The 21,169-nt window shown below is 41.8% G+C and overlaps 1 protein-coding gene across 2 annotated transcripts in view; it reads right to left on the bottom strand.

Annotated features, from left to right (window-relative positions):
• Positions 1 to 10,085, bottom strand: part of SSR1 (signal sequence receptor subunit 1) — a 33,036-nt gene extending 22,951 nt beyond the window's left edge. The window contains exons 1-6 of one of the 2 annotated variants that reach the window (XM_036921484.2): positions 9,905 to 10,085; positions 7,336 to 7,448; positions 4,551 to 4,638; positions 2,986 to 3,248; positions 1,193 to 1,269; positions 496 to 574 (exon numbers count right to left, since the gene is read on the bottom strand). In XM_036921484.2, the coding sequence (XP_036777379.1) occupies positions 496 to 574; positions 1,193 to 1,269; positions 2,986 to 3,248; positions 4,551 to 4,638; positions 7,336 to 7,448; positions 9,905 to 9,983 (699 nt within the window). In that variant the 5' untranslated portion in view covers positions 9,984 to 10,085. The remainder of the gene's footprint in view (positions 1 to 495; positions 575 to 1,192; positions 1,270 to 2,985; positions 3,249 to 4,550; positions 4,639 to 7,335; positions 7,449 to 9,904) is intronic. The other variant, XM_036921487.2, reaches the window with a different exon arrangement.
• Positions 10,086 to 21,169: the final 11,084 nt, after the last annotated feature.

The following is a 21,169-nucleotide window of genomic DNA, read 5'->3' as shown; positions in this document are numbered from 1 at the left end:
CTAACAAGAAAACAGAAGCCTCACTGATAAAGCAAACAGCCAAAATCATCCTTTCTCTTTCAAATGAAGACATTCACTTAGTTACTAATTAGGAATTACCCTTATAGTTAATAGTAAAGCAAATATAAAAGCTGTGTTGCTTATAGATAAAATAACATATCCATGAAAAAGGAGAATAAACAGAACAACGAAATCTTAAGTCTGAGTTTAAAGAATAAAAGTTCTAGCATAATTTACTGTTACAGTAAGTAGGTAAAGATCCTTCTGGAGGGTGCAGACAAAAGACATTAACTGCTTATGTTTATCAAAGTGTAAACAAATCCAAGTTACATATCCCAGGTCTCATCTTCAGGTTTTATTTTAAATATGTACAACACACCTGTAAATATACAAACCCACAGTAAGAGCAAGAAGTCACAAATAATTAGACTGTTCTTAACTTAGTACTCTAACAACTTCTGAAGTATGGCTAAAGAGTTGTTCATCTGTAATTACCTTCCTAGATTCCAGGAGCTGATGAAGGCCAACCACCACCAAGAGCCCAAGACCAGCCAGGAACATGTACATGAAGATTCTGATATAAAAGGAGAAAATTAAACTGTCATTCTACTACCTTAACTTATAAAATTACTTTATAATTTGTTATATTTGAAGCTGTTAGTTGCATTAACAATTACTTAGTTACATAATACTCATTTAACAATTATTAATAATTGCATTAGGTTTTGTCTCCCTCAAATATTATTTTACACAATTTGATTCAAAAATTATTTTTGGTTTATTATATATAAGCACATGGTAAGAAACAATCCATCATTCACAAAGAATATACTTTTTCAAGATAAAACTCTCTAAACTATGTTTTTAATAGCAATTGTAGAGGCGTGCAACTTAGACCAGGCTGGTGATCAGTTTAAGAGCAATGGGTGGAAAGAATTTAGATGAGGGCAAGGACAAAAAGCCAATTATCTTTTAAAAACCATTTAAAAAAATTAGTTTTCAACTATCTTTCCTAATTTGGTATTAATAGTTGTAAGAATCATCTAAAGTATGGACTTACATAGTCAGGGGATGTCACCAAATCTATAATCCATTCCACTTCACCATTAAAAAAAAAAAAAAACATTGACAGGAACAACCCTGTAGTCCTACTTCACAGCATCAAAATCTATATGATGCAACTCTTACTTACGTTTCTCCATCTAACCCATCCTCTCTTTCAATAATTGTAACTGTTTGATTGAAGACAGCATCTTGGAATACATTTCCCTGTTAAAAAAAATATATCACAAAAATCTGAAATGCATTAGAAGAACAAAAGCTTATTATAAGGTTTCTTAAAACCATTACTGCAATAGGTATACTATAGCTTTCTCATTACTAGGTTAGGAAGACTCACCAAAGTGGCATGTAACTGCACTAACTCATTATCAGCAACTAACAATGTTACTTTCTCAAAACTACAAAATAGAAACTGCCTCCCATGTTGCTAAAGTTATCCCCCACTTTCTCGGGGTTGGGAGGAAGGTGTGAGAAATCAGAGAAGTAAAAACAGGATAAAGTGTGCAGAAAAAAACGAAGTACACAGAACACTCTTAAACTAGAAACCTAGTTTCAGTGTGTAGTCCTCCAAATAAAAAAGAATGAATGTGAAAATGTACAGTAGTAACTGCAGAGGCAGATCATTTTAAATACTAGACTTGAACAAAAGGCAAAATCATGTTCTAAACAATGGACTAGAAATCAATTTTTAATAAATGAGTTGGTGATTTTCAGTATCAAATTATTTTTTCTGTTGTGGCCTTGAAGTGATTTTGCCAGTCTGACACACTGAGTTTTTATATATATTAAATCACTGGGACACAGATAGCTGTTCTCAGTGTTTGATAATTCACACATAGCACTTTTTCAAAACTGTCACTACTGATAAACTGTAATCATCTAAGGTTTACTTCAGCATCTTTCAATGCACATTCTTCTAATGACAATTCCAGGAATCAGAATAAACCAACGAAACATTCAAAATGAAACTGAAACTACATATATGCCTGCTGGATTAAGTTTTAATTCTGGTTGAAAACAAGACAAAATATATAATCCTTCCAGTTACCTAACTATATAGTTGAAGAAGCTTATTGTTTTGAAGATAAGAGGGATGAAAAACCCTTCCCATTCTCTACGAAGTAATTTAAAAAGAAGGAAAACATTTCAGCATGAGAAATTTAACTCAGACATAAACATGTTGTCACTAGGGTGATGAAAAGTTTGAAGAACCTTTTGAAAAGATGAAATTTCCTTCTCTGAAAACTCTTTGGAAAGGGATTAGTTTAGATATATGTGCTGCCATCCAAAGGAAGATCTACTGGTTCCATCTAGAGGTCAAATCCCAGCAGTAAATTTCTAGGGGGCTTCATTCATTCATCACTGGTATATACTACATATACTCAAATCTTGAGAGACAACAGGGCTTATATTAGGCTGTATTTCTGAGAAACCATAAACCTTACTGATAAAACTATCCTAAAAACATTTGGTCCTATTTTATCTATGAAAGTATAAAATGATTTTTTAAAAATCTACAGAAAGTTCTTTAAACTTCCAAACAGAAGCAGTAAACTGGCAAGATGCAAGCAATCAAAGGGAGGTACAAATTATTATGTACTAACATCCAAATCAGCAGGCTCCATTGTGTGGCATGGCTCACTGTTCCCTTTTTCTTTCCTAAGATCCAGCACAAATCCCTTCCACTTTCACACCATGGCACCTACACTTATCTCTATCACTTATCATGCTGTGATACTGTTTACATCCAACTGCCCCATCAGATTATAGACTTACTGTGCAATTTATCTTTGCCTTCCTGTTGCCCATCACAGCTTCAATTACAAAGCAGCCACTCAAATGAATAAATGTAGACTATTCATTAAACAATGTCAATTTTCCTTATCTAACTTAAAAAAAAAATGAAGGTTTAGAGGGCCTTACATTCAAATCTTTGTAGTTCAGATTGATGACTAAACCAAAGGGTCGTCCACCCATGGGCTCTGCGGGAATGAAGGAGTACTCAAAAGTTGCCTGCCTCTGGGGTGGCACCACCGTGTTCAGAGGAAGAGCTGTGAAATTCTGGATATAAAACTGGTAGTCCTGAGGATAACGGAATGAGGCATCTAGGGATTCGACAATAAAATCTTCTGTACCCTTGTTTGTAAAGCCTACCAGGAACTTCACAATGTTATTTGCTGGGAAATCTAAGAAATAAAAAAAGAGAGAGATTAGGCAAGGTTCAAAGGATACAAAAGAAGACATTATGAATGGATTTTGGCGCCCTATCCTGCTCCATGTGGACTTGGTTTCATAATCTTTTTCAACAGAGCTCCAGTCATCCACTAACTAGTAACTGGTTAGAGTTGGTACATAAGTTGAAACCTGTCTGTACTCTGGCATTCCAACTTAACTGAGCATCTCAATTTCAGACTAGATCCCTTCTAAGTTATGTAGTCTAAAAAACAGTTGTGTACTTTTAGCAGTAAAGTGGGGCTACATGTCTTGGTGAAGTCACCTTCACCACCAACCAGTACCTGTCATCAGTGCAGATAATGGAGAGAAGAATGGCAGAAAGATAAAACCTAAGAGGTTCTATGAAGTAATTTAAAAAGAAGATGCACTATCTGTCAAAACATAAAAAATGTATCAGGAAATCTCTATTCACTTTAAACAATTAGTCAAAATGTAAATTTGAAGGTAAGACCCAGTATGCCAAAATAATATCCAAATATTCAGACACCAAAATAAATGAAACAAAAAATCTCTTAACCAAATTATATTTTGTAGCCTTAAAGCTGGAATGTATGTGAGAATAAAACAGAAAACTCGAGAAGACCAAGAACTAATAAACTTCAAAAAATGTCTTCAATGATTACAGTGGTCTACAAAGCTGAGCTGTACCCAGTACACACAGGGTTTGGGGGTCAGACAGAGCTAGGTGTGATTCTTGTCTTCCTCATCTATTTACTAACAGAGTAACCCTGGACAGGTTCTTAAACTCTCTAAACCTCAATTTAACAATAGTAATTATCCTCACAGAGTTTCTGTTAGGATTAATAACACATGTAAAATGTTGAGAACAGTGTCTACCATATAGCCCTCACTAAATGTAAGCCATTATGTTTATTTTCTTTAAATGAAATCTAGGTTTAATCAAGGCCTAATTGTAAACATTTAGTATTTCACTAATGTTAACACTAAAATACAGGTTTTTACTATAGCAGTTTGAAAAAAGTTAAAAAATCCCTTTCAAAGGAACATTTAATTTCTAGTTATAATGAACAGTATTTATTTTTCCATTTAGTTTAAATGCCAGGAATACTGCCTTACAGATATGACTACTCACATATACAGAAGGGTTTTTTTTTTAAATACATGTTTGTGCTATACTTTTAAGAAAGGAAGATGAATAAAGATCTTAAACATCACTAGTGTTTCCCAAAAAAATAAGCCTGTCATTTAAAAAATTTCTTTTTCTGAACTACAAGCTAACATTTCAGTATTACCTTCTCCTTTCACAAATAGGATAGTTGTATCTGCACTCGGTGAAGCTTCAGGTTCACCTGATACATCTTCTTCCTCTTTATCTTCAGCCTGAGAAAACCATCATAAAAAACAATAATTATGGGGGAAAATCATTTAAAAATGACAACTGCACTAGATAATGGGGCAAAATATTGCTTCTCCAAGGTTCTGTTAGGATTAGTAGTGGCATGAATTTTCCTATACCTCATCAGTTAAAATAAAACTTCTGGAACAGAACATCTCAAACAGTAATGTGCATACCAATCCCCTGGATTCTGCGGATCTGATTCTAGTCTAGGTGAAGCCTGAAATTCTGTATTTCTTACAAGCACCCAGGACATGCTGATGCTAATAGATGGACCACACTTTGAACTGCAAGGTTCTAGAAAGTGGATTGGTAAACTGTTAAATTAAAAGAAGTTTAAAAATGGTATCTTTCAAAGGGACATTCATTTCTAGTTAAAATGTATATACTAACTTTTTTCCTTAGCTAAAATACCAGGCCTACTACTTTACAGGAAAAGCAGCAGCCTCAACCTCAGCCTTTGCCCTCCCCCTCCACCCCACCAAAGACAAGGGCAAAGGAAATACGCCAAAGGCAGCACCAGCCTGAGGACCCAGATATCGAATATTTTCAGCTTTGGGAGCCACGAGATCCCATTACAACTACTCAACTCTGCAGCTGCAACATGAAAACAGTCACATCTGATATGAAAAGAATGGACATGGCTGGATTTGGCCTATAACCACATTTTGCTAACCTGTTCCAGAGCACCTTGTTATCAGCTTAATAGACTTCCACCCCAATTAAAAGAACAATTTTCCTGTGAGAAGTCAGCATACAACTTAGCAGAAATGGTTTAAAAATATATATATAACTGGTGATCATAATGGAGTGACAGAGATGTCCTAAAACTCAATTAGAGTTGCACAACTTGATACATTTAATAAAAATCATTGAACTGTATGCTTAAAACAGGTTAATATTACAATACATAAATTACATCTCAATAAAGTAGTTAAAACATGTGAACTAATTTTCATTTAAAATTTTTACACCTCAGTATATTTCTCCTGGCCCCAATGAGGATTACAAAGCTATTCTTGTATTTGAAGTGTCTAGGTCCTTAGTGAATAAAGAGGTTTAAGGACACCACAGTTCACTGGCATTTAACTTTCATTTACATAAAATTCCCTCTCCCAATAGACAAGCTTCTCAAGGACAAAGACTGTCTTACACTTAATTCTCCACACCCAGCTCATATACTTAAGGCACTCAAATACTTTTTTGATGACTATAATTATATTATTCATTATAGCCTAGGTATCCTTAATGATACCATTCATTTAGGAAGAGTGGATTTCTACTTTGGGAAAATAGACCCACCACTAGGTACAGAGACCAGAGAGGCAGGACATAACCTGTGAGAATGAGGAGGAAAGAGTATACTCAAAAAACAGTACAGAAAAATCATCCCTAAGATTTGGTTAACATGTTGTGGAATAAAAAGAAATGGAAATAACAAGTCAAGAAACTAAATCACTGGAGCCATATGAGAACAGGAAACAATGTGTGGAGGTGGGGCAGATGGTACAATTGTCTCCCCTTACCCAGTTTTGCTTCCCACAGTTTCGGTTACAACAGACAATAAATGTGAAATGGGAAGAGAAGAGTTGTGAAGTTTACTCTCTCAAGAAGTGTGCTGGTGAAGAAAAGAAAACATGTAGCAACTCACAGTGGAGGAGTGGAGTTTATATGCACATGTGTAGCTTAATGGAATCAAGCCACAGAGACAGAGCAGTGCTTGAAGTGACAAAAGAAACTACTTTAACAAGATCCCACAGACAAGATGGAGATGAGAACACAGGTGGTAGGGCTAGTCTTAGAAGAATGTGAAGACAACTCACTACTTAAGGAGAAAATGTACAAAGGATGAGTGAGTGATATATTCAGAAGGAGAAAGCAGACAATTTGACAAGAGTTCACAATGGATGCCTTTCACTTTCTGAAAGACAATGCCATTGCTAAGATTGAACAGGGCTGATTTTAGAATTTAAACATGGTAACAAAAAGTCCGTGTAAGATAAAAATTGTGGCACTCCCAGAGAGGAAATGATTAGCTGGAGCATGCTGCAATGACCCTGATTCTTACTCTCATACCTTAACTTTACAGTACAAGTTGCAGAGCAAGATGATTTCTAAGCGATCTTCTGTAAGCCCTTTCCTCCTCACAGAACTCATTTTACATACTGTTTACTGTCTGCTCTTTACCTCTTGCCACCAAAATACATACACTTCCCCCAAAACATAAACTCCACCAAAGCAGGGAAAACATCTGATGTGTTCACTCCACATCCAGAACAGTGCCTGGCACACAGAAGAGACTCATTAAATACCTGCTTATTGAATGAAGGAAAGAAGAAGAAACTGAGATCCAGAAAGATAAGTTAGCTACCCAAGGTCAGAAAGCAAAGTCGTATGTATCCCAAATCTACCAACAAACAGTTCAGTGCCATGCCCACTATTCTGTCACCCTCACAGACTCATGTCAATACAATCCTGAATGGTTCTGTTTCATGTCTCCTGCCCTATGCCAGAAAATACTTAGGTCACATCCCTGAAGACCAGCCCCATTCTCTCAACTTTGATCCACTTTGAGCATAGTAACAAACCTTTAAAAGCAAGAATTTTAATACCAAATTTGCCTATAAAAAGGATAAATCCTAGATACACTATAAATATGTACTGTCATACATAACACTAACTAAATCTGTGGGTTCATCTTCTTCCACCTCTGCTTCATCATCTTCATCTTCAATTATTGAATCTTCCACTGTTTCTTCATCTTCTGTAAGATCTTGAGCCACTGCTAATGAGCCTAACAAAATATAAAACAAGCAGTTAACCTTTATCCTGCATACCGGTGTTTTTTACTCTCAGGTAAAGGCAATTCAATATTCTCCTTGGAGTAACTCAATCTCCAAGTTCATTTGAATGATGCCAAATTACAATACAGCTAAAAATATATTTTATCTTATTGGTAGTCTTACCAACTACATGCTGACTTTAATAGGAAATGCTGTTTAATTTTAAAAAGTACCTAACAGCTGGAAAAATGAAATGCTGAAACTAAGGATGCCTGAAAGCCCAAATAAAGAACTTTATGCCATTTTGTTAAGCAAATGATGGAAAGTAAGTTTGTTTAAGAAGTAAAAAGACTCCAAAAAATGTAATCCCTATCATTAACTATATAAAACAAAAAAACTAAGGTCTGAAGAAAAATAGCAATCTCAGTATATAGGCAAGAAACATTTTTATTAGCGTTGATTACAGCTTAAACTCTTAGAACTTAGGACCACATACCTCCAAGGAACAAATATCTTTAAAGCATCCATGGTAAAAATGAGCTTGCATAAAACACATTTGGTTTACTAAAAACAATATTCGTAACTGACAGCAGAGAAGGCATGCATTTATTTTTTGCTTGACTTCAAATATGTTTTAAGACTTTTTAAGTTTTAAGATAATTTTTAAATTTTCCCTACACTTAATATCAAGTTAAGCATAGCCGTAATCCAAGAAATAATAAATCATAATTTTATTGGCAAAATTACTTATTTAAATGTCACATTGTATCTACTTCAGGCAAGACCCTCCAAAAGACATTTTGAAGTCCTAGTGACTCTTCCAACATTTCTCAGGAAGAGTGATGATGTGGCGATTCAGTAAAGGAAGAAAATGCAGGAAGCATGTGTACACACTGCCATACCCAGGAAAAACAGTACACAGTAAGAACTGTGCATGTATTGGCCTCTTACACTTCTCTGCATTCTTAACGACTTAGTTAAGATTCATGGAAAATATTAACCCACATATTATGAACTGAAAAACAGTTTCTACTGTTTGCTGAACAAAGACTGAAACAGTGCATTCATAATTTACAAGTTACTTTTTAAAACCGATAAAAAAAAATACCTATGCCTGAAATAATATAATTGTACTTAAGTTTCAAGACTTCTCAAAATATACAATAGCTTTTCACTCTACATTTCAGTAGATACAAAAACTATTTTAATTTTAACCAGGAACAAGTTTGTGCCTTGAAGTCTAACAATTTTCATTTGGAAAAATTAGGAGAAACACCTTTTGAAAGATAGTTCCTCACAAAAAACGTTAAGAGATATCCAGTTAAGTTTAGTCAATTGATGCTTCTTAAAACAGAAAATTACTTAAAACCTGAAAAAACGAGTCTAGGTTTTAAACAAGCACAATTGCCAAATTTTCTTTAAAAAGCCAAATAAGAAGAAACCAGCAAGCAACTCTTAGAGAAAAAGACTCTCTTTAAACGAATTCAGTAAGCTTTGGTTATTTCTCCGAACATCTGGTTTTCTAACCACTATATACAAGCCAGTCACTTCACTTTTCTTTGTAAAACAATAGTGGATATACCTGTCACTATCATTCATTTTCCCACACAGCTTGCTTAAATTTACAGAACGAAATGAAAGCTAAATGATCTTTTGGTCAGACTAAATTTTACATATTAGAAATTCGAAGTTCTGACCAGCACAAAGAATCTATATCCACATTGTTAACGTTCTAAGTTATTTTCACACCAGGTTAACAACTGTTGGAATCAAACCAAGTAAAAAGCTAGAAGTAGTTTACTTTCAGGACAAAGCGACGCTCTCACAAAACAAAAAATAGAAGAAAAAGGAGGGCTCAACAAAATATCCCCAGGGATCGCTCAGTCCGCCTGGGAGTAGGTCTGAGGATGTGGAGTTTTTCTGAAATCAAGACTGCTGGTAACACATAGGGATCAGCAGCTGATAAACGGGGAGATGACCATTAAAAAAAAAGGATGCTCTAAGTTTAGGTGTGTAGAAAACAAGGGTTTCAACAAATGAATGAAGGAGGACCCCTAGCGTGGACGCTAAGGACACGTCAGCCCGAAGCCGAGGGGTTGGGGGTGGAGCGGCGCTGGAGGGCCGAGAGAAACGCAACGGGGTGCAGCCGTGCCCACTGCCCCCTCGCCGCCTCCTTCGGGCCGAGGACCCACCAGCTCCGGCCACAGCAGCGGCGCGGTCCGGGGCAAGCCCAGGCCTCAGGCGGCCACCGAGAAAGGTCGCCCGGCACCGCCCAGCGCTCCGCATGACGGAGCGGGGCCCCAGCGGGGTTGAGCCCAGCACACGCTGAGGCCCCTAATACGAAGACGGGGTTCGGCCGGGTGGTGGAGACACGCCGGACAGACGAGTCGCCGCCGCCTCCAGCTTCAAACTGTAGCTAGCGTCTCCTTCCCATCTCTTTCCCCACCACGCCGTTCCCTCGCCTCACCTCCAGAGCCACCTCGGAGCAAGAGGGTGGCGGGGAACACTAGCAAGAGAAGCAGAAGCAGGCGGGGGAGGACTTTCATGGCGAACAAGCCCAGGGTCCCGTCACCACCAACAAACGCCCTCGGAGGCTCCGGCGGCAATGGCGTTACTTTTCATCCGGGCTCTGAGCGCGGAGGGGCGGGGCACGTAGTACGCTCGGGCCTTCGCCACGCCCCTTCCCCCTGGCCGAGGAACGTCGCTAACGTGGCTGTTCCTCCCGAGAGGTAGGGGGCGCGGGCGGCCGGAAGAGTCGCGGGATCGGTTAACGGGGCCTCTGAGCTTCCCGCGAGAGTCCACTTCCCGCCGTAGTGGCTGGCAGGCGGGTTGTGGTTTGTCGCATACCCCGCCCCGCCCCGCCCCGCCTTGTCAGTCACTACCTATTAATTAACGTTCTTAGTGGATACAGAGGTCCGCTTGGCTTCCGGCGCAATAGTCTTTGTATATAACTTAATGCTGATATAAGGGCCATGAACTGCCTGCATGTGGCATTGAACGTCAAAGATGAGTTTTCGAATATATAGTTGTTCAGAAAACCCTAAAAGCATTAAAAATGCACAGTGGAAAGTACTACTGTATTGTATCTGCTCACACTCTCACACACAGTTAAATAGTGACGGTTCCTAAATTCTTCCCGGGGTTATAACATTCCAGAGTTATAAATCATATAACTGCCTGGCATAAATAGTAAGCATTGGGCAAATCTATAATAGGGGCAGCAGTAACTAATTTCCTTCCATTTCCTTCTATCCAGTTTGCACTTTTGGTTGCTGCCAATAATCTGATATTTCATGCAATTAAACAATCTGAATACTGTTGGTCTAGACTGGTGTTACATGTCTTATGATGATGAAACAAATAAACTAATCCTTACTGTGTGTTTACTATTGCCAATCACCATCCCTTACAACTGTGCTTTTGTATATAATCTCATTTTGTATATTATTTACTGATTAGAAAACTGAGACATGCGTAATTTATCTAAGGCCTAAAAGCTATTCAATGCACCATGCAAGATTTGAACCTGGCAGTGTGATTCCACACTGCATAGTCCTCTGACCTGGGACATCTGTTTATTCCCGAGTTGGCTCTGCTCAAGCCCTTCTTGCCCTGGGACCTCTGTAAAGGCAGCTTGCGGCTGCTACCAACACTAATTCTGTCTGCTAAAGTCACAACCTGACAGTGCTGGGCTGAACCAACTCAGCTCCACTCTGTCTGGTCACTAGCGCTACCTCTAGTGCTGCTACTGAGGCACTGGCAGAAGTGGCAGGGCTCCCTGAGAAGGCATCCTCCCACTTTGTTGCTTCCTCTGCTCTGTGCAAGGGCACAAAAACTGCCACTCTGCCAAAGCCCACAAGACTGCTGATGTTACGGAAAAACCTGAAAAACCCGGACTGGATCGCTGACGAAAGAAGCAAGTGGCACTTGAAGGTCTTGAAATGTTGAGCTTTTAATTTTACACCGTGGGGCTCAGAGAGGAGTAATCTCCTAAGGTCTGAGCCCCGAACAAAGGCAAGGGGAGCAATATTTATCTTTCTGCTTCCTTATCTGCAACATTTCTACGTGCACAGAAAGCAAGCAAGGGGGAGTAAATTTAGGGAAGTGAGCTTAGAGAGTGAGTGCCTGGCAGAGCGGGGAATTAAGGGAGCGTTCTGTTGTTTTTGCTGAGAAGCAGAAGGGGGTCACCTGGGCTAGATTGCTGTCCTTGTAAATTTTTCCCTATCACTCCCCCCTCTGATGCCCCTTTAAACATTTCGTTTTAGGAGGCATCATCTCCTTGACTTATGATAGGGTCATAATGGCTCTGCATATACATGAGCTGTACGGAGGAAATGTGTTCTCTGATAAAGTTAATGAGCAAGTTAAAGATGCAGGGTCCCACTAATAGTTCAAGGAGCAACAGAACCGCTGGCCCAGCAAGGCCAGTTACAAGAATTATTAGCCACAGATTCCATTTTAACATTTGTAGCTCAGAAGGCGCAAATGTCAGAGGGGGGTTGTGCAACTGGAGGGGATGGGCATCTTTTTCTTTTTCTTTTTTTTTTTTGATTTTTTATTAAGGTATGATTGATATACATTCTTATGAAGGTTTCACATGAAAAAACAATGTGGTTACTACATATACCCATATTATAAGTCCCCACCCATAACCCAATGCAGTCCCTGTCCGTCAGTGCAGCAACTTGCCAGAGATCCTCTATGTTCCTTCTCTGTGATACACTGTTCTCCCCGTGATCCCCCCACACCATGTGTACTAAACATAATACCCCTCAGTCCCCTTCTCCCTCCCTCCCCACCCTCCCTCCCACACCTCTCCCCTTTGGTAACCACTAGTTCACTCTTGGAGTCTGTGGGTCTGCTGCCATTTTGTTCCTTCAGTTTTGCTTCATTGTTTATTATACTCCACAAATGAGGGAAATCATTTGGCATTTGTCTTTCTTCACCTGGCTTATTTCACTGAGTATGATGTCCTCCAACTCCATCCATGTTGTTGCAAATGGTAGGATTTGTTTCTTTCTTATGGCTGAATAGTATTCCATTGTATATATGTACCACATATTCTTTATCCATTCATCTACAGATGGACACTTAGGTTGCTTCCATATCTTGGCTATTGTAAAAAGTGCTGCGATAAACATAGGGGTGCATATGACTTTTTGAATCTGAGAAGTTGTATTCTTTGGGTATATTCCAAGGAGTGGGATTCCAGGGTCAAATGGTATTTCTATTTTTAGTTTTTTGGGGAACCTCCATATTGCTTTCCACAATGGTTGAACTAGCTTACATTCCCACCAGCAGTGTAGGGGGGTTCCCCTTTCTCTGCATCCTCGCCAGCATTTGTTATTCTTAGTCTTTTCGATGCTGGCCATCCTTACTGGCGTGAGGTGATATCTCATTGTGGTTTTAATTTGCATTTCCCTGATAATTAGTGATGTGGAGCATCTTCTCATGTGTCTGTTGGCCATCTGAATTTCTTCTTTGGAGAACCGTCTCTTCATATCCTCTGCCCATTTGTTAATAGGGTTATTTGCTATTAACCTTGAGGTGTGTAAGTTCTTTATATATTTTGGATGTTAACCCCTTGTCGGATATGTCATTTACAAATATATTCTCCCATAGTGTAGGATGCCTTTTTGTTTTGTTGATGATGTCCTTCATGGGCACCTTTTTCAAGGGCCTATTAAAATTAGAAAGGAGCAAGAGGGGCACGTGTCCCACCCCAGTCCTCCTCGGCGCACCTCTTTAGCACGGTCCTCCACCAACTTTGTGCAGTGGGGGCTGAAGACACTCAAGGGACTTGAAGGCAGACTCCGTAGTAATACTAAACTGCCTAATCTGTTACGGAAAAACCTGAGAGCTCAGTATTTTGCAGTAATCTGGCTCTTTAGTTAGTTCCTTTAGGGCCTGCTTGACCTTTTCATCCCTGTCCCTTCATGCTTGATTCTGGATTCCCCCCATCAGACATTCCAATGTGGGTGAGGTAGGTCTAGGGAACAGTGGATCTCTTTCTTTCCCTAATTGCACAGTCTGAGTCCCATTTATTTATTGTTTTAGTCCAGTATCTTTTCTCGTCTTTAAGATAAAGGGTGGCCCTGTTCTTATCATAACATTAAGCAGGCATGTAGGTGTAGGCACTGAACCTGGTCCCCCATTTGTCTGACTTTATGCAACTACACTGAGGTTTCCCAGGAGTGAGAGGGAGGAAGGGAAGGAAAAGGAAGTATAAAAATAACATTACAACTAGAGTGGTAGTGGGGAGATGCAGGCTGAGATTTGAGTATAGTTAGGAGAAACAGGTAAGCACAGCAAAACAGTCTACGATTACTCAATAGACAATAGAAAGGGCAACTTTTTGAGGAATAGTCCAAGTCCAGTCCGTGGGGGAGGGCAATAGCAGAGAATTCAATGCCCAGGATGAAAGATACCACTCCAGCGAGGGCCAGGACCCACGGCGTGCAAGTGTTCATTAGCCAGAGAGCAATTGTTGGATGCGGAGGCAGTGAGGATTCTGGAGGTCTGGCCTGGCCTTTCACTGATGTAGTTTTTTGTCTGGTTTGTGGGCCTTTTTCACTCTGGAATGATGGACCCATGGAGTGATGCCTGCAACTTTGAGGGCAGTGGGAGTGAGTCCCCTGAGGTATGAGGGGGTCCCTATTTCACACTTTGACCCAGACTGAGTCCCCAGCCTGGAAGGAATGCACTGGGGTCCCTAAGGAGATTGGGGCTTTCTATGGTATATTGCTGCAGTTTATTTAGGGTGGCTCCCAAGGCTTGGAGCTGTTCTCTTGCTCCCTTATCGCCTATCAGGCATAGGTTCCCTGGGAGGCTTCCCAGACATGGGGGAGGGCGTCCACACACTAATTCGAAAGAGGGAAAAGCCTCGAGTCCCAGGTGTGCAGCGAGCACGCAGGAGATCCAGGGGCAGTAGGTCTGGCCATGGGAGGCCAGTTTCTTGGCAAAATTTAGCTAGGCTTTCCTTTGAGGGTGTGATTCATTCCCTCTACTTTCCCTGAACTTTGTGGCCTGTATGGAGTGTGGAGTTTTCAGGTAATGATGAGAGATTTCCTTAAAATCTGTACTGCATCTGCTACAAGGGCAGGTCCATTGTCGCTGTGAATTGTAGATGGTAGGCTAAACTGGGGCACAATTTTTTTCTCAGGAGAACTTTGGCTACCTCCCAGCTTCATTCTGTCCTGGCTGGGAAGGCTTTGACCCACCCAGAGTATGTACACACTATTACTAGGAGGTATCTGAGCTCTCTGCTTGGCTGGACATCTGTGAAGTCTATCTCAAGGTCTTCAAAGGGGACAACTCCTGCCTTTCGGAAACTTGGCGGGGGTCAAGGTGCAAATTGAGCATTATTTTTGGCACAAGTCATGTACTGCTCGCTTACTGCTCAGCAAAATGCCGGCAACTGGCTGATATACTATAGCTTTTTGAGGAGGGCTTCCGGTGCAGTTTTTTTTCTAGGTAAGTGAGCTGATAGTATTTCCTGACTAGATGCCTTCTGGTTGCAGTTGAGACAAAGATGCATTTGTCAGGCAGCATCTATTCTTTTTTAGTTAGGGTTGCTCCTTCAGCTATGGCCCACTCCTCCTTTTTTAGTGTATTTGGGTGGAGGAGCCTTCACTGGGGGTGTTAGGGCCACAGTGAGGGAAGGAGCTTTATCTGTTTTTTATTGGCCGCTGTTTTAGCTGCTTTATCTACAAGCTGGTTCCCTTGTGTTATAGGGTTGTTTTTCTTTTGGTGTTCTTTGCAATGCAGAATTGCTACTTTTTTATGTGCAAAGAGATTGAAGGGCTACTTATATCTGGCAGATCTAGGGCTGGTGTCTGTTCTGAAGCAGCCTTTATTTCCAGGAAGGGGGCTCTTGCCTCTTTTGTCCAGACAGGGGGCTTTCGGTCTGGTGCCTCCCAGGAGGCTGTAGAGGGGTCTTGCCATTTGCTGAGAATCCAGGAATCCAGATGCTGCAGAACCCGGCAGCCCCCAGGAACTCTCATATGCCTTTCTGCATCTGGGGCTGGGGTAAGGAGTTAATGACCTTTTTCCTCTCTGACCCTAGTGCCCTTTCTCCCTGGGTGATGAGGAAGCCCAAGTACCAGACTCGCTGCTGGTAGAGTTGTGCCTTTTTACATGAGGCTCAGTATCCTGAGTCTGACAGGAGTGCAGGAGGGCTTTTGTCACTGGCAAGGAGGAGGTCATCTACATACTGGAGGAGGGTGCGGTGCGTGGCTTCCCCCGGAAAGCTGGTGAGGTCTGCAGCCAATGCCTCTCCAAAGACAGTGGGTGAGTTCTTGAACCCTTATGGAAGGCGTGTCCATGTTAACTGCATCTGCCACCCTGTATCTGGTTTAGTCCACTTAGGCAAGTAACAGTTTGCTTTGGGTGGCCAGCTGATGCAGAAAAAGGCATATTTTAAGTCTAGGCAAGTGAACCATTTGGTACATCCCAGGATCTGGCTGAGGAGGATGTACAGATTTGGGACCACCGGGTGTAAAGAAACAGTCACTTTGTTAATGGCTCGCAGGACTTGAACAGGCCGGTGTCCTCCTGCTGGCCTTTTGACTGGTAGAAGCGGGGTGTTCCAGGGCGACTGACACCCGGTTAGGATGCCCGCCTCTCTGAGTCTGATCAGGCGTTTCTGGATGCCTGCTCTCGCCTCTTGTGGGAGGGGACACTGCCGCTGTCTCTGTGGCTCCGAGAATAGTTGCAGTGTTTTAACTGAAGGGGGCTACAGGGAGAGTGACCACAGAGTGTTCTGCCCCTGTGTCAACCATAAAAGTCGTGTGTTGTCCCCCCACTTTCACTCTGACCGTGGGCTCATGGGGGCCGAGCGTGAGAGAGCCCATCCTTGTCCATCTGAGTCTGTTCCTGCCCGGCCAGTGTGCCTGTCCCCGGGAGGCTCCTCCCAGCAGCGACTGGGCTTCGGGGCTTTGCCTGGGTTGGGGGATTCATTCTTCCAGTGCCCTTTCTCTTCACAGGAAGCACACTGGTCCCTGGCTGGGGGGATCCTAGGCCTCCCTCCTCTTGGCAGCCAGCTTTTTTCTGCCTTTTAGGCATCTCTCTTTTAGGGCAGCTATCAAGAGGCTGGCCTGTTTTGTTTTGTTTTGTTTTTTCAGTTGAACTTCTCTGTTTAGGTACTTTGTTGACAATTTTAATCTGCTGAGTTATATTCCCCCCCGGCAAAACCTTCAAGTTTTGTATTTTATTTTGGAGCTTTCGTCTGATGTCTGGGGTGGCTTGAGCTACAAATGAAGTGTTGACCATTTGTTGACTCCCTGGTAACTCAGGATTAGGTGTAGTGCAGATGCCATAAGCTTCTCACAGTCTTTCATAATAGTCCCCAGGACACTCTCCGGGTTGTTGAGTGACTGAAGAAAGTTCAGTCATGTTCATAGGCTTTCTGGACCCGGCTTTGATCCCCTGGAGGAGGGTGTCCTGATATCAGCTGATCTGGTGCTGTCCCTCAGGGGTGATGAAGTCTCACTTGGGGTGATCCTCGGGGACAGTGATTTCAGCCCATGCACCCAATCAAGGACCCTGGCTGCCTTCTCCCTTCCATTGTGAATAGGGTGCAGAGAAGCTGTTGACAGTTTTTTTAGGTCAGTGATGGGTTCAGAAGAGGGATTTCATGAGATCAACCAGGGCTTGTGGCTGTTCTGATGGGGGTATCAGTCATGGAGAAGGGTTGATAGTAAAACCTGGACCAGCTGGGCTGGATGGTCCCATATTTATTATGTCTTTCAGGCTCCCACGTCTCTTGCACCGGCATATGAAGGGCACCTGCTCCTGGCTGAGGGTGCAGTCTGGCTGCTGGTCTGGGGGAGAGTGGCTTCACTGGTTCTGGAGTTGGCAGGGAGGCCAACAGCAGCGGGGTATCTGGGACCCGGGGCTGGGGACTGACAGCCTTGGGGTGCATAAGGTGGGGGCAATATTGGCTCTTCCTCTGGATCACCAGCAAGAATTTGCAGAGGCTTAGGCTTCTGTTGATTTTTTGTGGGCTGCTTTGTTGAGGCGACTAAGACCCTACCTTGTCCCACCTGTTGCAAGCGAATTGCACCCAAGGGGGAAGGGTCTGGGCAACTCCTAAGCAGGAGTTAATATATGGGAACTGGTCAGGATGACCTGGATCTCCAGTGATGACCCGCCAGACCTGGCAGACTGTTGAGACACCTAGGGCCCCTTCTGGAGGCCATCCTATACTAAAGGTGGGCTATTCAGATTCACACAGGGTTTTTAACTTGCTGGGAGTTAATTTTACTCTGTAGTTTTTCTGAAAATCCCTTCCTCAAATTTTTGATCATGGTGTCAAGAACTGTGGGTTTGCTGTGCTCTGACCCCTGATGTGTCTTTGTAATGGTGCTGCAACAACAGACAAGGGAGGGGTGCCTCCTCTAGAGAGGAGACCAGTCAGATGCCCGTCCACGCTCCTCACAGAGACTTTGGTCAGCCTTGACTAAGGTGCACCCAAATAAGTTCCAGGCCACATCAGCCGAAGCTGAGTCACCGTTATGTTGTGGCAAATACAGCGAAGGGCCCACTCAGATTCCATAGCGCAGGCCGTGGAATCACAGATTCAGTGCAGACTGAATGGCAGCCGCCCTGCACACTCACTCACACGCTCAGACCAGAGTTTAAACATGCCCTGCCTGGGAATGTCTACTTGTGAGACTTCTAAGAAGTCTCCAGGAGGTGATCAGGCACCCCTTCCACCCCAATGGGTGGGACTGTCTGGGTCAGGGGCCCTGGGCCCCTATTGGATTCAACGTCAGAACCATGTCCTCACTTGCCAAACCTCCTTGAGTCCAGTGGGAACAGCGGAGCGGGGCTGGCCCAGGATGAACAGGCAGGAGACTACTGAGGGATCAGGCAGGGCGCACCTTCTCCATTGCAATCTCCTGTTCCACCACTGCCCCGCCATTGCCCCAAACCCATGGCAACAAAAGGCCAGCATGGTTGGGTTTCCCGGTCAGGGAACCAAATGTTATGGGAAAACCCAGAAAAACCTGGACCTGATCGCTGACAGAAGAACCAAGTGGCACTCAGAGGTCTTGGAATGTTGGGCTTTTAATTTTACACCGATGGGCTCAGAGAGGAGTAATCTCCCAAGGTGTGAGCCCTGAACAAAGGCAAGGGGAGCAGTATGTATCTTTCTGCTTCCTTATCTGCAACATTTCTATGTGCACAGCCAGCAAACAAAGGGGAATAATTTTAGGGAATGAGCTTAAGGAGTGAGTGCCTGGCACAGCAGGGAATTAAGGGAGTGTTCTGCTGTTTTTGCTGAGAAGCAGAAGGGGGTTGCCTGGGCTAAATTGCTGTCCTTAGAAATTTTTCCCTGTCGCTGACACTGCTTTGATGTGGCCAATCTACTGGCAGGGGAAGAATCCACCTCCCCAACTTTGAGGCACTGTATCATGAGTTTCAAATCAGACCTGCTCAGAGTTCCTGAAGTCTCATGGGCTTTTTTTTTGTTTGGTATCATTAATCTATATTTGCATGAGGAACATTATGTTTACTAGGTTCCCCCCTTCACCAAATCCCCCCCACAACCCCCATTACAGTCACTGTCCATCAGTGTAATAAGATGCTGTAGAATCACTACTTGTCTTCTCTGTGTTACACAGCCCTCCCTGTGCCTCCCCCCACATTATACATGCTAATTGCAATGCCCCCTTTCTCCCCCCCCCTTATCCCTCCCTTCCCACCCATCCTCCCCAGTCCCTTTCCCTTTGGTAACTGTTAGTCCATTCTTGGGTTCTGTGATTCTGCTGTTTTGTTCCTTCAGTTTTTTCTTTGTTCTTATACTCCACATATGAGTGTGGACTAACAGTTACCAAAGGGAAAGGGACTGGGGAGAATGGGAGGGTAGGGAGGGATAAGGGCAGGGAAGAAGAAAGGGGGTATCATGATTACCATGTATAATGTGGGGGTTGGGGGAAAGGGGAGCGCTGTGCAACAACAGAGAAGACAAGTAGTGATTCTACAGCATCTTACTACACTGATGGACAGTGACTGTAATGGGGTTTGTTGGGGGGACTTGGTGAAGGGGAGAGTCTAGTAAACATAATGTTCCTCATGTAATTGTAGATTAATGATAACAAAAAAAAAAAGGGTATTCAAGAATCCCAGCCACACTGTTTACCAGCTCTGAGACCTTAGGTTAAGTGACTTAAATCTCTTACATCCTTATCTGTAATAACAGGGTTAATAACTGTACATAGCTCATGGGATTGTTGTGAGATTAAACAAGTTTGTGTGTTATGCTATTCACTGTGCTTTTCTATTCTTTTGAAATTTTGTAATTAAGGCAATTTGAAATTACAATGAAAGAATTTTGAAGCTCTCTTGGACTAACAAGCTTTCTGTAGCAGTCATTTGAGAACTTCTTTCCCTCGTGTAAAATGTTTTGTTTGCAAGCACAAAGCCATGCTAAAATCAATTCTATGGAAAAGGTTAAAATATATGTAATTCTTAAAAGGCTCCAACAGTTTATTTCATAAATGTCACTATAACTGTTAACACATAAATTTATGATCATCTAATTCCTATTTTCGTCTTTCTCTTTCTAATGAGATGTCATCATTGGAAGTCACTCACAGAATGTACTAACAAAGCCAAATGACACCAGCATTTCTTCCTTCAGACTATTTGAACCCTTTTGCAAATCTCTTCAGACAAAAGCATTTAATAATGAAATGATAACATTTCAAAATCTGACAGAAGACTTACCTTACACAGAGAAGCCAGAATTTCAAAGTCATGGATATAATTATGCAAAAGACACTGGTGTAAAGGAAGATTCATTTAAGGAAGAAAATCCAATGGGAACTAGCACTTCCATAAATAAAGACCACCTTGTTTATGAATGGGTCAGACAATCTTCTGGAAGCCCACTTCTAATCCACTGCAGTGGAGAGACACTGAAATCTATGGAAATGCTACTGGCCATCAGTACTACCAAGGAATCTGCCCTCAAACCTAGTCCACCTCAAATCTTATGTAAGGAAAATGTACCCAGTAATGTTGAAAAGCCATTTTATGAAGAGAATAGCTTTAACCCACTTGATCTGAGAGCTAATTATAAAACAGAGGAGGTAAGATTTTTGGTGGTCAGTATAGCCTTTAGAGCATTAAAGTACTAGAGTATTTTATAAAGTATATAATCTGAGATAGGAGTACTAAAGCATCCAATCAGCACAAGGGATATTGCTTCTCTGAGGAAAGTACCTTTTGAAATCTTAGTCAATTTAGAAACAAAATTCCTAATATTTATTTCTAATAAAATCTCCAACTGCATACTTGGAGATCAGCTCTACTAAATGATAATTTCTTTGAGGGCACTGTCTTACTCATCCTTTTATGCATATTAGCATATACATGGTAATTTGAATATTGTAAGCTACTATATTTGGCAAAACAAATTGGCTGGCACTTAGAGTTTACAGTAAGGAAAAGGTTGAGAAGAGGAAGAAGTACAGAGGTATTAAATTATTTGACAAGAAAAGTTAAAAATTTTTTTATCATGTGGGATTTCTGTTGTCAGGCAAAATGTATTTACTTTTCTACCAAAGTGAAACATTAACTTTTCTTCTGACTTATTGATTCTGGGCACATGTGTAATATCCTAAGAGCACCATAGATGCCAAGAACAAATTCCATGTTCTCTCTGAACAAAAAAAAAATAAGAATTTTAAGAATTGGTATGGGTAAATCAGTGTAACCCAAGAAT

Source organism: Manis pentadactyla, chromosome 16, assembly GCF_030020395.1.
Source record: "Manis pentadactyla isolate mManPen7 chromosome 16, mManPen7.hap1, whole genome shotgun sequence".
In the NCBI taxonomy this organism is placed as follows: Eukaryota; Metazoa; Chordata; class Mammalia; order Pholidota; family Manidae; genus Manis; species Manis pentadactyla.
This window is presented reverse-complemented; position numbering and strand designations above follow the sequence as displayed.